Source organism: Lasiodiplodia theobromae (genome assembly GCF_012971845.1).
Source record: "Lasiodiplodia theobromae strain AM2As chromosome Unknown scaffold_18, whole genome shotgun sequence".
Classification (NCBI taxonomy): Eukaryota; Fungi; Ascomycota; class Dothideomycetes; order Botryosphaeriales; family Botryosphaeriaceae; genus Lasiodiplodia; species Lasiodiplodia theobromae.
This window is the reverse complement of record NW_023336388.1, coordinates 420,755-434,213: the sequence shown is the minus strand read 5'-3', so window position 1 is coordinate 434,213 and position 13,459 is coordinate 420,755. Positions and strand designations below refer to the sequence as shown.

The window sequence follows — 13,459 nt, the reverse complement described above, 5'->3', positions numbered from 1 at the left end:
ACACAACACAACCAACCGCGCCGCACCGCAGCCCCAACTTCATACGCCGCAAAGAATCTTCTCCCGCGTCTCCCGCATCCACCCCGTCGCACCGCCCACTCACGAGAATATGCCCACCCGACTTGCCATCATCTTTCCCATCTCGACGACTTCTTTCCTGCAGCTGGCCTTTCTCGAATAGCAGGTCCCCACACACGCACACCCTCTCAGCAGCTGCTGCATGTGCCTCCCGCTCCCGCTCCCGTTCCCGTTCCCGGGGCGGTCATGCACCCGATCCCGGTCGTCCCCGTGATCTCTCTTTCTCTTCCCAGCCCCCAAAAAAAACGCAACCCCAGCCACACACACGAGCTATGGCGCACGGTAAGTAAGCCTCTCAGCTTATCCGCTGACTGGAAAGGAAAAGCAAACCAGAGAGCAGCAGCGCAAGTCCCGCATGGTGGCCCTGTCTGCACAAATCCCAGATGTTCGAGCTTGCACGCAGGGCTCCGGATGCGGTTTAGAGAGGCGCGCGTAGCGAGGAGAGAGGGAAAGCGTTTTTGCGTTTTTTTGCGGCACCCGCATGTACGATGGCTGCGAGCGTCCTGGCGCGTCCGTCTTTTTTTGTTTTTCATTTCCACGGGGCCCGGCCGGTCGGTCGGTCGGGACTTCGATAGTCTGTTGTGTGGGCAAATTACGAGGGGGAAGAGACAGACTGTCGGGTTGTGTGGAGCGCGCCCGGGAGCAGCAGCAGCGCTACGGAAAAGCGTCTTCGCTCTTCCCTCCAAGACCGAACGAAGCAAAATTCGCGAGCCCAACCGGCGGCAGAGTAGCGCTCTTCCAGTCGTCGAACGAGAGTAGCTTTCAGCGCTTCGGGTAAGCACAGGTGGTAAGCCGCAGCGGGAGCGAGCAGCAGCAGCGCAGCGCAGCCAGCTAGGCCAGCCAAGCTGACAATCCATTGCGGCACACACACACACACACACACAAGCTGACGACCGAGCGAGCGAGTGGGGGCGTGGCGCGTGCGGGTCCCCCCCTCCGCCCCAATGCATACTGAACGCATACCTTTCGTTCAGACGTTCGACGGTGGCTGCGTGCGGGAAGCGGACTGGTCGGAAAAGAGGGCGAGCTTTCCTGTGTGTAGCCCTGTGCCTCCCCCGGCTTCACACACAAACCCACCCACCCACCAGCCGACACATGCCGTTGCCGCCCCACCGCCCGCGCGAGCTAAATAAACCCAACCACCACCTTCATTCTCTCAATCCGCGAGTATAAAGAAAGAAATAAAATTACTGGCTTTGTTTTTTTTTAACCTCTTGTCACACCGTATGTTCGCCGAAACGAAAAGCCGTGACGCGGCGGGTGGGGATTGGCGGGTTATGCTCGAAACACCAAAGCCTAGTTGTCGCGTCGAGAGAGTTGTGGCGTTTCTGAGACGGAAAAAACAGTGGCTTCAACGGATGGCTGCTGCGCGTGCAGAAATCACACGCATGATGGGCGGGGCTGACGAAAAAAGAGGCGGCCGTTCGAGACCCGGCTGGAAATAGCGCGCTGCGTCAACGTCGAACGTCGCAGCTGCCACTCTTCGCTGCGAGTGCAAAGTACCGAGGATGTCGGCTAGTCCGAGCCTGAGGCTGCCATCAACCATGTAGCCGAGCACGCTTGTTCACACAGGTGAACTGCAGTGAATATATGGTCTAATGAAGATGCTTTGAAGCGAACTACGGTATTAATGTAATCCTGCTCAACCGTGATATCCGCCATATTAAATCGCTTGCAAAGCAAAGGAAATCAAGAAAAATGCTGAACGCACGACAGAATGCAGAAACACCTCCCTCTAATCCCTGCTCACCCTCCTACTACCCGCATCCGGTCTGAACGTGCTCGTCGGACTCGGCGTCACGAACGCGCTGTCCTCGCTGATCGGACTCAAATCACTGACTCTCCTCTCCGTACCCGGGCGGCCCACAGCAGCGCTATTCGGAGCAGTAGCAGCAGCCGGTAACAACGGCGGCGACATGCCTTCCACGCCCTCAATCAAGCCCAAACCATTGCCACCACGACCACCGCTCTGCCTAACCCTCTCCGCCTCCGCCCTCTCCGCCTCCAGTCTCTGCTGCTCCTCCCTCGCCTTCCTCCCCACCGCATCCAGCTGTCCAGGACTCGGCATCGGAGACTCCTCCGGCCTCCGGGGCACCACGCCCGACGACGACGACGACGACGAAGCCAGCGGGGGGAAGCCCCTCGCCGCCGCCGAAGCATCCATCTCGTACACCCCAGCACCAGGCCTGCCCTCCAAAAGCCTCCTCCTCTCCTCCTCCTCCAGTGCTTCATCCCTCTCCCTCACCGCCTCCATCTGCGCCGCGCGCAACACATTGCCCTCGATAGTAGCCCCATCACCCGAGACGTACGTCGGAAACGGCTCGTCGCCCTGCATCTCGGGGACCACCTGTTTCGGCTGGTACATCTCGTGGACGGCGCAGACCTCGGCGTCGAGCTCGTTGCTGAGGTGGCGCTTGTGTTCTCCCGCCGCCTGTTCCGCCGGCGTCGGCGCCGACGGGTCGACCGAGAGCTCGAAGTGGCCTGGTATGACCTGCATTTCTGCGCCGCCGTACGGGCTGCCACCGCTGCCCATACTTCCCTCGCCGTCGGACCACGGGTTGCGGAAGAGCCAGGAGGTGAGGCGGGACCCCGCGCGGGGGCGCGTGCTGGTGTTGGTGGTGGGGAGCGTGACGGAGGAGGAGGTGCGGGTGTGCGGGGGGAAGATGGTGGAGGAGGTACCGGCTTTGCTGATGGAGTCGCGTTGGGAGCGGCGGCGGCGGCGGCGGCGGAGCCAGATGCAGGCGATTAGGGTGGCGATGAGGAGGCCGGCGACGACGCCGCCGATGACGGCGCCGATGAGCGCGCCGGTGGAGAGGCCGCTGCTACTACCGTTGGGATCGGAGCTGCCGTCGGGTTCGGTGGTGTTGACGGAGTAGATGATTGTGGGGGAAGAGGGCGGGGAGGTGGCGGTGTCCGTGGGCCAAGTGCATGGCGCGAGTGTGAAGCGGCGTCGTTCGTAGTCGTAGACGACGTAAGATTCTTGGAGAAAGGCTCGACCGAGAGTGAGAGTCATGGACTCATTTGCTCGTTTGATCGGGAAATACCGTGATGTTGAACCATCACTGATCAGCGGAAAGCCTGCAGTCAGCAAGAAGGCTTTGATTGGGAACACGATCTTGGTAGTGTGTGTCGTGCCAACGTTGAAGGTTATCTCGGCATCTTGCTTGACGAGATCGTCATAGTGTGTATCGTTGACCAGGTATAGTCCGACGCTGGAGTTCCACTCCAGGCCAAAGTTTTTTTCAAATAGTTTGTACGAGGATTCTGGCAAATAGAGATATGGGACAGTCGAGTCGATGACATAATCCAATGACTCAGACGTTAAGAGGTCGGATGAAGTACTTGTGCTGATGTTGTTCACCCGAATTGTCAGGTCCTTCTCGTCGTCGGCATTGAAGTCCACTGTAATTTGGGATTTGTTGTCGAAGCGTGCCTTATCGTAACCACCAAGAACCAGGCTGCCGAAGAAATTATCCGAGCCTGGATGCGTCAGCACTTGATTGAAAGATAATTGAACAGAGTGCTAAGCAGACTATAGAATTAAAACAGCCTACAGCATTATTGGGGTTGCGAGTACATGTGATTGAGCGAGGCATTATTCAAGACCAAGAATTTGTGTAACTTACGATATTTTGCGCCTGCAGTGTATCCCCATGACAGACTGGAAATATTGTTGTTGTCTTTCAATGACTGGAGGAAACTCGTTTGTGGAGCATTCATGTCTGTAAAGTTAAATGGGCGGGGATTCAGAGGAAAGGCACCAAACCAAAATCCTTCATACGCGATGGTGGCGATAACCTGATGCTCTATGGTGCCACCAGCCCCAAGATAATCGAGTCCGACCTGATCAAACCCAAAGTTGCCGTTCGCCTTCTCGTATCCAAGGTCTTCGTCAACATGGAGCCAGTACATGGATTTGTCTTGCCATGACGCAGAGTCATTCGTAACGAAAACCCCGCCGCGATTCTTCTCACAGTCTTTGACTGTTTCTTTATTTGGGTCACTGCTCGTGAAATAGCCATCTGGGCAGCCTTTTGGATCGACAGCCCATATAACGTTAGACTTGGTCGATGGGAAGAGGCGAACTTCTGCGGGATTTGGTGCTCCGAGACGAAGTACATATGACGTCCTGCACAAGGCCTTAAGTTTCCCGAAATTTTGTAAGGGAACTCAGACATACCATGGGCCATCGTTGCCATCCCAATACTGCGAAGGCCTCCATGGATCGTCAGTTATGGTAATGGGATCTGAGGCGTTACGTACGAAAGACTCAGCGGAGCAGCCAAAATAGTCTTGGTATCGCGAGGCTGAAGTAGGCTTTCCGATATCTCATAAGACTGAAGGGCCTGGCCACTTGCCCAAATGGCAGGGCTAAGCAAGCTGAAGACAGCGACTTTCATTGTGGGTGAAGTAAGCGAGAGCAGGTTGACTTCATTTGAAGAGACGCAGAATTAGGGAAGTGCCAGAGCGGGAAGCCACATGAAAAGGCGGGCCTGAGAGGCCAGTCGCATTGGGCACGGAACCCACCCGGCTTTCAGTGCAAGGCTGAAGAGTCGTCAGGCAATAGGGCCAGCCCGGATCCGATAAAGCAGCAGAGCGGGGTGTCAGGGAAAAATCGGTCAAAGAAGGGCAAGGCTGCCGTGGCGCGCAGCGGATGGCCGTTGGCCAAGGATAAAAGGGAAAGAAGCTGAGCCATGACCCCTGCGGGCTTTCGATAGCTCTCCCTGCAATGTGGTCCGAGGGGGTACAAAAATCTCGGGTGGTGCAGCGGCACTGATACTCAACGTTCGTCCATAGGTCGCAGCAAGCCTGCGTGCAGAGCGGGGCTGCCAAGGGCAAACTGCCTGGCGGGAGAGCGACCTGGACAGGCACAGCACGTGCATCAGTGGGCATGGTCAGGGATGCTATTTATGCTTTTCGCTCCATTTTTAGCCTGCGCTGACGGGAAGCCAAGCTCGGGGCCGGATCGTGAAGAGAATGTGAGAGCAATCGGGTCCGGTTATAGACTCGGCACTATTGCGTATGTACGTGACGTCGGGCGAAGGCTGAGGGCTCATGGGTAGGGTGCACAGACGGCGTCCCAAGGGAATCCTGCGACCGGTCTAGGCAGAGCCGAAGCAGTCGGCGGAGGAAGGTGTGGCAGAGGACAAGCTGCCTCTTTGCTTCAAGTAGGTTCCCGTTTGGGGAAGTGGGCAGCGCCATTCGCCTCCTCATCTCCTCTGTCCGCCCGGTTCTGTCTTCTGCTCATTTTGCGGTCTTCCAGCGGGTGCGCATAGATGCAGCGATGTGGGATTCGTCCCACAGGTGTGCGGTTTGCTGGAACTGGGGCGTCTGAAAGGCAGGGGAATCCGGCTGCCATCGCATCTGCGCAGGTCAGGCTGAGCGAAAATGGCGGAGAGTCAGTGGGCGAGGCTCGGACTCACAGAGCTGCACGAGTGGCCCGACGATGCAACCGTGTCGTAACTTTGTGCAGCGCGCATGATGCCACCCGATGCGCTGCCTACATATTGCGGGATCCGGCCGGGGCTCATCAGCTTCTGGTGCCGATGTCTGATCGTCGTCCTGCTGTCACTTCCGTTCGTTATCGTCGCTTATCGCTGTCATTTGAAGAGAGGTCAAGGAGATGAAGTTGGCGGCGTCGCTTTTGCTTGTCGCAGCCGCGCTTGCGGGGGCCTTTGACAACCGCCAATCGCATGCAAGGGCCCCCGTTCCGCGAGGTAAGTCTCCCCACGTTGCAGCTATCCCCCGCAATGCTGTCAATCTGTTGTCGCAACGCTTGAACGCCCCCGGCTGACCCGGAGAAGACGCCTTCGACAATGCTTGCGAGACCGTCTACATCACGAGTTATGTCTGCACCACCTTCGTCGTCCCTTCGCTTAGCTACACCAGCCATGAGTCTAGCTGCACCACTCACTTGACCAACACCACGCGTATCACATCTTCCGGATCCACGACCGCAGAAACTTTAACTTCAGGTCACACGAGCTCAGAGAGCCGCGCTATTAGCCCGACACAAAACTCATCCAGCGTTTACCCGAGCGACAGCCCTTCACGTTCTGTGTCTTCATCCACACTGTCGCAGTCTTCCAGGTAAGGGACGTTCTGGCCTTTTGCGAAGCGGCTCACTGAGACAGCATGTGACACCAGAACCGAAACAAGCAATAGAGACACGAGCAATACGTCTCACAGCGACAGCCCTACTCCCGGCCCCAGCGAGGAGCCCTGTTGCGGCCCGCAAGGCGGTAACCGTCGTTGTCCCCATGGAACATGCTGTTCCAAAAATGGACACTGGTAGGCAATTTCATTCCTCGGCATATCGCTCAGCTACTAATTATATTCCAGTGGTTCGGGGCCAGATTTCTGTGGTGATGGGTGCCAATCTTCGTGGGGAAACTGTACCAACGACAACAGCGATGAGATATCTCCCTCGAGCAGTCCCTCAAACTACTCGGCGCCAGCTGCATGGGCTCGAGTGAAAAGAGATGAGTTTGACGCAGGTGCATTTGAGCTCTTGACAAGTCTCAAGTACATCGTTGAAGGCACCATGGTGAGAACCAGCACTTGCACTTACACTCACTGGCACACCATCTCGACTACATCAAAGCGAACGAGTACCATCACCGTCTACATTTCGACGTGTCTATCATCAAATCCACCAGTCACCAGCAGCAGCACACAGTCCATCTCCTCTCTCATCACATCTCCTACGTTGGTGTCAACTTCGAGTGTCATTACGACATCCAGCACATCCCAATACTCAAGCAGTGCCTCATGCACCTATACAAAAAGTTCAAACACTACAATACCGTGGTCACCACCCACAAGCATGTCGATAACCAGCTCTTCATGCACTCGCTCATCGGACTGGACAACCCCAAAGCCGCCACCCTCGACCTCAACAACCATACAAACGACACAAACCCCGGATACTATAACGAAATCGAATACTCCCACTACGACCAAGACCACAACTAAGATCTCGATTTCAATTTCCACTCCATGGAATACTACATGTACCTCATCAACGAACAGCACCACATCCACACCCCAAACCACACATACAGCGACAGAACCACCCACTTCCAGCATCATAGCAATATCGAGCTCCTCTAACCCGCCAACGTGCCCTTCTCCATCTTCGAGCACGACCATAAAATCCACCACAACGACTGACAAACCCCCTTCAACGTATGAAATCCCTACCACCACAACCTCTACACCAGTTCCGCCTACAACCAGCACTCCAACCACGTCGCCCGTTCCTTCCCCGACCTCTACAAGTACTTCACCCTCAAAACCACCCACAAGCACTACTACAACTCAGTCATCCACTTCAACACCAACCACTTCCAGCACATACTCTACGAGTATTCCAACTACAACCTCCACGAGCACTTCAATCACGAGCACACCGACTATGAGCAGTTCAATCACCAGCACTTCAACCATACACCCGACAAATACACCGATTCCACCTCCATCCACAACTTCGACAACTATTCCAGCCGTGCCTACAATAAGCACTCCAACCGAATCAGCCACTTCATCTCAATCACCTACCAAGCCGCACTCAACTGCCCATACAGGCACCTCTCCAACCCCTCAACCACCCACTACCTCATCTACGCCTTTTTCGCCCATCCTCCCTACAACACATCCTACGACAACCCCAACGCCCATCACCTTTGCCACGAGCACACCTCCTACTACAAGTACCACAAGTACACCTATTCCCACAAATCTACCCCCGGTTTCGATCACAAATACTCCATCCACTACAAACCCACTTTTACCTCCCCCTCCGACAAGCGCAGCACCAACAACAAGCCATACAATACCTTTACCTACAATCACGTTCCCATCACCATCTTGGACACCACCTTGGACACCACCTTGGGCACCATCAATGCCATCTCCGCCACTACCGCCACCCCATTCTCATCACTCCAACAGTTTCTCTTTCACCGAACTACCACCTCCTCCTCAGAGCTGGCACTCGATACCTTCACCTCCAAGCAGTTCAGAAAGTGCGACTCAAGAGACGAGTGAACCACCGACAACTTCAAACCCTCCCTCTGTTCCACCTGTCACAGTGATACCAAGTACGACGAAACCATTCTCCACAATGACCACTTCTTTCATACCTGCTCTTCCACCACCGAGCACTTGCAGTCCAGAGAGATGTCAACTGAAGGCAGCGACATACCATTTTTCGTTCGCAAGCGGCTACCCTCCGTCAAGCGTCTGGCTCTCCATTCAAGGCCTCTCCGCTGAGGTCCCTTGCGACGGCATGACGCGCACAACCGGCAGCCCAGTCAGTACCAGCGTTGCCTTGGGGCCGGACGAAGTTAGCACCATCACATGGGTCTCAACGCTGATCAATAGAACCTCCACCGTCGCTGGCATAACGAAAGGAGACTGGACCATGTTCTGGAACACAACTACACTGCCTATGACTTGGTCTGACCTTGAGGGCTGCCCTCGGTCATCCGGGAGTGCTTATAGCTTTCCTGCCAACCCGACTACGTCAATCCCTTGGCCGACGGATGCATATGACGCGCTAACGACGACTCCGTATCCTCATAACCCATGTACCCCTTTGATCGCCATGCCTACACGCATAAGAGAGATAAAGCCCGAATGGACGTCTTGTTTCCCAGTCGCAGATAGCGGCATGTTTGACCCACCGTGGGAAGTAGAAGCTGCGGAGAGTCTCAATGTGCCAAAAGTTACTCGGTCGTCCAGCAAGCATGTCGTGGCAAGCGAGATCCAGCCCACGACAACATCCCGCCCGACCACAAGCAGCTCTAGCACTCTGATACTCCAGTCGCCGCCTCGGACATCCAGTACGACAAAATCAGACAAACCAGCTCCGCAGCCAACTAGCAAAACATCAAAGAGCTCAACCACTGAGCCGTCTGTAACGGCTGAGAGCACAAAGATGTCGACCAAGTCATCCACAAGCACGAAATCGAGAAGCAAAGAGGAGTCGAGCGTGTCTTCAACAAAGTCCACCAAGACTACGGCACATACATCGTCAACATCAAAGACATCAACAAAGAGCACCTCACGCTCCTCATCGGCAACTTCGAGCACCGCTGCAGCGACTTCGGCCACAGCTACGACTGACGCTGGGTCTGTTACTCGATTCGATGGGTGGAAGGCCAGTGCAATGCTGGGGGGAGTAGGTTTTGCAGCCATACTGCTGCTGTGAGGGAGATGGATTTGATATATGCGGGGAGAACACACATGATGAAATCCTTTTCTATGAGCTTACATATTTACGCTAATCGCTAATTATTTCACCGAGGGCGATGTCATATCGTAGGTAGGAGGGATGGAGTGCTTGACCCAATGCCAATGTTGGCATCATCCGAGTAGAAAGGCCTGGGACACGCAGTTCAGCTCTATATGCACAGTGCTAATCTTTGCAAAGTCTCATTATAATATCCAGACTCAACAGTCATTACGTAGACTTTATCTTTAATTGATAATTTTATTCTGCGCATCACTTCATTCGTATAGTAAATGCCCGTCTATCACTCACCTATCTAGCCAGCCGTTCCCAAGAGATCTCACCTCAACACCGTAGTCGACGCTGAAGCACTGAAGCAAGATCTTCCTACCAAAATTGCCATGGGTGTATCAGCTGCAGCCTATCACATGCAGTATCATCCAGAGCTTAGCCACATGCTAAAGAAGCCACCATGGAAGCCGCTACCTGAACTACGGCGTGACCCATTGTCCAGCGTCATCAATATGCTTTCCATGGCCTTCAACGTCACCTGGGCATGCAAGAAGCAGCCGTGTCCTGCCTTTCATGCTCAAAGTCAGAACGCACCTTCCAAATCGTAGTTCAAACCACCCGCACGTGTCGCCTCCGCCCTCATATCCACGGCCCCGTGGCGAAGTGGCTGCCCAATGCGGCCGAGCCACTGCCAGACGAACCCTGAACGTCCATCACCGCCCATCAACTCCCCCCAAACAGGCTTAGCGCAAGACCCCGATCATCTGCGCCCCAGATCAACCCCCAGATCCTCGCCTATAAATACTCGTCCATTCTTCGCTCCTCTCCTCTTCTTTTCTTCTTCTTCTTCATACTTACTTACCTACTCGGGGCTGTCCTTGATCAAGAGGAAGGAAGCCTGATATCCCTCCCTGCATTGCACAGCGTGGCGGAAGGATGCATGCAGTCGCTTCGGCGATGGCACCGGGACAATTTTTGATGGCATGTACAACTTGCTCGGCAAGCAAAAAAACATTCTTTCGTTGATGCTCTGGCCTCTGCGCTGGACTTTGAGGAAGGTTTTGGTTTTTCTTTGCTGCTGGTGTTTTGCTTGGAAGATCTGAAGTCGGGCGTCGCGAAAGGTCGGCCGCGTCACTTCGATGCCACGCCCACGGTGAGCGCGAATGGGCTGAGACACGCAGTGCCCTAGCTGAGCCGGCGGTCGAGAGGCAGGATCTGACGTTGCGATGGATCTTTGCGATCGGCTTGGTGGTTATGGACGTGTGCGACTACGGCGGCCGTCGCGATGAGCCTTCGCCCAGAACATAGACAGAGCCGGACGGCACAGGCGTCACTACGGAAACTCTGCGCAGCGCTGGCTATTCATCCATGCGCTGCGTGGTGGGTAGCTTCCGCCGACGGGGTGACATTGCTTGCTCGCGCGCGACACCTTCGCCATGGTGCTGATGGTCGCGACCGCTGGACGTCTACGACCTTCGCAACGGCCCGCCAGCTGCAGCGCGACAACTTTGACGTAAACCATGGATTGACGCTTCTACAATTCCCGTGCTGACTTTCCATCTTGTACGTCTGCCACAGCTGGGCCTTGCGCGGGATCGCGACAGCAGTTCGCCACGACCCACCAGCTCAGCAACAGCACACCAAGCAGCAAACTTTTTCGCCACGCCTAGGCGCAATGCCGCCTCACTACAGCACTCATGAGCTCCATCAGCCAAACGTACAAGCGACATGCCGTACCGCAAGAACAACTGACTACAGCATGCTTCCAGCATCAAGTTTCCTCGGAGTGACCAAACCACGACCACCGCGGCCAGGCCTTCTCCAATTCGCCTGCTCTCCGATCATACCAAGCACTCGATGACACCCGTCTACAACCAATTCAGATTTTAGGTTCTCAAGCCTATAATCTAAACGATGACTGGATCGCAAGTGAGCAGTGGAGGGTCCACACGCTCACACCCTTTCACAACACTTCACCAATCGGACTAGGTGGCATAGTACACAAGGATCCGGTGTCCAGTGCTGCAGCGTGACCCGTAAAAAATTAGTTGAGACAAGTTCTAGACTCTCAGAGAGGATGCTTCCACTAAAGAAGTAGGACTAGACCGGCAGTACGTGACCAACAACTAGATCCAATATATGCTAATTTTAAGCAGACCAGGGCGCCCTTACGAACATATTTCCCGGTTCCTCATACTATCTCGACAGCCCAAACCCTGTCTGTCCTCCCCCACCTCTCCTTGCCTCCCTCACCACCCCGCCGGCCTCAACCCCTTCTCCAACCCCACCCTAAACACCAACGCCTGATTATCCAAACTCGCCCCACTCTCATCACTATACAGGAAATCCCCCCCATCCATATACCCGTCCTGCGTAATAAAATCGTCATCACTGAGACTAACAACCCACCACTCGCCCTCGACCTCCTCCCCGCCCTCCCCCAACACCGGCACGACCGCCAAACTCTCCCACTTCTCATTCATCAACCCCTCATCATCCACGCCCCCATTATGCAGCCCAAACCGCGCCAACTCCGCTCCGACATTAAAATCCAACCAAGCGCAATACTCGGCCGGCGCGATACCGTCGTCCAACACGCCGTCCTCGGCGCCCGCGACGCTGCCTGAGACGGAGTCGTCGTCGCCGAAGACGTCGGTCGCGGCGCTGACGTCGAACACGTCGACGTGCCGGTACAAGCTCTCGGTGCTCTCGGCAGCGCGACCGGCGTTCGAGTCGCGCGCCAGGACGAGGAACTGCGTGGCGCTGAGGGCGAGGAGCTCGCTCTGGGCGGCGACGCGGGTTTTGCCGTCGGCGTTGGGGAAGGTGGGGAGGGGGACGACGAATTCGGCTTTGGGGAGGGGGTTGGAGGAGGTGTTTGTGGAGGAGGATGAGGAAGAGGAGGGATGGGGGAAAGAGGGAGAAGAGGAGGAGGAGGACAAGGCAGTGATGTCGTATTGCAGCAGGCGGGCGTGGCGGCGCGTCTGCTTGCCGCCTTGGCCGCCGTCCTGCATGAGGGCCGACTGCAGGAGGACGGAGAGGGTCGAGCCGTCGGGAGACACGGTCAGGCCTTCGAAGCCCTGGTTGTTGGCGCGGCCGGAGGTCGGGTCTTCGGGGACGGGCACGCGGTCTGGGTCGTAGAGGGGGGCGGAGGCGGCGGAGAAGCTTGGTGTTTTGTCAGTACTCTCTCTTCAAAAAAAAAAAAAAAAAGTCCAGGGCCGCGAAGTCCTGGCGACGACAGTAGAAGATCAAAGCCACACACACACACACTACTCACCTCACATTCCCATTCCTCCTCGGCACGTACGCCTCGGGCGGCCTGATGGCAGCCAGCATCCTGCCCTCGCGCGAGAACCGATACACGAACGGCCCGTACTCGTCGCTGACCCAGAACTCGCCATCAGGGCCGAGCACGAGACCTTCGCTATCCACCGCCACCCGCCTACCGCCAGGCCCCTCCCCGCCAAACCCATCCCCCTCGTACGTGGCCACCGGCATGGCGGGGAAACCCGGAAACTCTATCGGCACCTCCGCGAAGTCCGGATCGAGCCCCGTGACCGGCGTGCCGGCCGGGTCGCTGAAGAGCACCGTGTCGAGGTATTCGAGATGCAGGTTCGGGGGGCTGCTGACACTACCACTGCCACTACCACTACTTCCATCCGCTGCTGCTGCAGTCACGGGGGAGAAACTGATGCCCAGCTTGTGCACGCGCGGGTTGTAGTTGAGCGTGCCGTTGGTGTTCCAGCCGCGGTCGGGCAGCGCCCAGAGGATGCCGGTGTAGAGTTCTGTGCCGTCGCTGTCGTTGGTTTCGCGTTTCCATGAGCCGTGCTCGATGGCGATGGAACTGCCCAGGCCGCCCAGCGTGTCGCCGAACTTGTCGCGGGCGCTGCCTGAGACGGAGCCGTAGCCGGCGAGGGCGCGGTAGGTGTAGGTGTTGCCGTTGCAGGTGGTCGTGTTGACCGCGGCCGTGGCATCGTTGCTGGGTGCTTTCTTGTGTAGTGGAAGAGTTGCGGCGGAGGTTAGCGGTTGGAGTAGCAGCAGCCCCAGCGCCAGGGCTGCTGATGGGGAAGAGATAGCTGTCGTCAGCATATCGTGAGAGTTGCAAAAAAGCGAACTGAACCACTGAAGGGTACAATT

The 13,459-nt window shown here is 56.2% G+C and overlaps 4 protein-coding genes across 4 annotated transcripts; 2 read left to right on the top strand and 2 right to left on the bottom strand.

Moving 5' to 3' along the window:
* Window positions 1-1,813: 1,813 nt before the first annotated feature.
* LTHEOB_6352 (Peptidase A1) lies at window positions 1,814-4,478 on the bottom strand (the record flags this gene model as incomplete). Its single annotated transcript, XM_035515599.1, has 4 exons — window positions 1,814-3,558; window positions 3,705-4,207; window positions 4,259-4,294; window positions 4,342-4,478. The coding sequence occupies 4 exons, from the start codon at window positions 4,476-4,478 to the stop codon at window positions 1,814-1,816; spliced, it is 2,421 nt and encodes an 806-aa protein (XP_035372935.1).
* A 2,599-nt stretch (window positions 4,479-7,077) lies between these two features.
* LTHEOB_6351 (uncharacterized protein) lies at window positions 7,078-8,127 on the top strand (the record flags this gene model as incomplete). The annotated part of the gene is made up of 2 exons (XM_035515598.1): window positions 7,078-7,091; window positions 7,302-8,127. 2 exons carry the CDS (start codon window positions 7,078-7,080, stop codon window positions 8,125-8,127), a joined length of 840 nt encoding a protein of 279 aa, XP_035372934.1.
* A 625-nt stretch (window positions 8,128-8,752) lies between these two features.
* Window positions 8,753-9,207, top strand: LTHEOB_6350 (CorA family metal ion transporter; the record flags this gene model as incomplete). Its single annotated transcript, XM_035515597.1, has 2 exons — window positions 8,753-8,924; window positions 9,020-9,207. The coding sequence occupies 2 exons, from the start codon at window positions 8,753-8,755 to the stop codon at window positions 9,205-9,207; spliced, it is 360 nt and encodes a 119-aa protein (XP_035372933.1).
* A 2,367-nt stretch (window positions 9,208-11,574) lies between these two features.
* LTHEOB_6349 (uncharacterized protein) lies at window positions 11,575-13,411 on the bottom strand (the record flags this gene model as incomplete). The annotated part of the gene is made up of 2 exons (XM_035515595.1): window positions 11,575-12,487; window positions 12,600-13,411. 2 exons carry the CDS (start codon window positions 13,409-13,411, stop codon window positions 11,575-11,577), a joined length of 1,725 nt encoding a protein of 574 aa, XP_035372932.1.
* Between the last annotated feature and the right edge of the window lie 48 nt (window positions 13,412-13,459).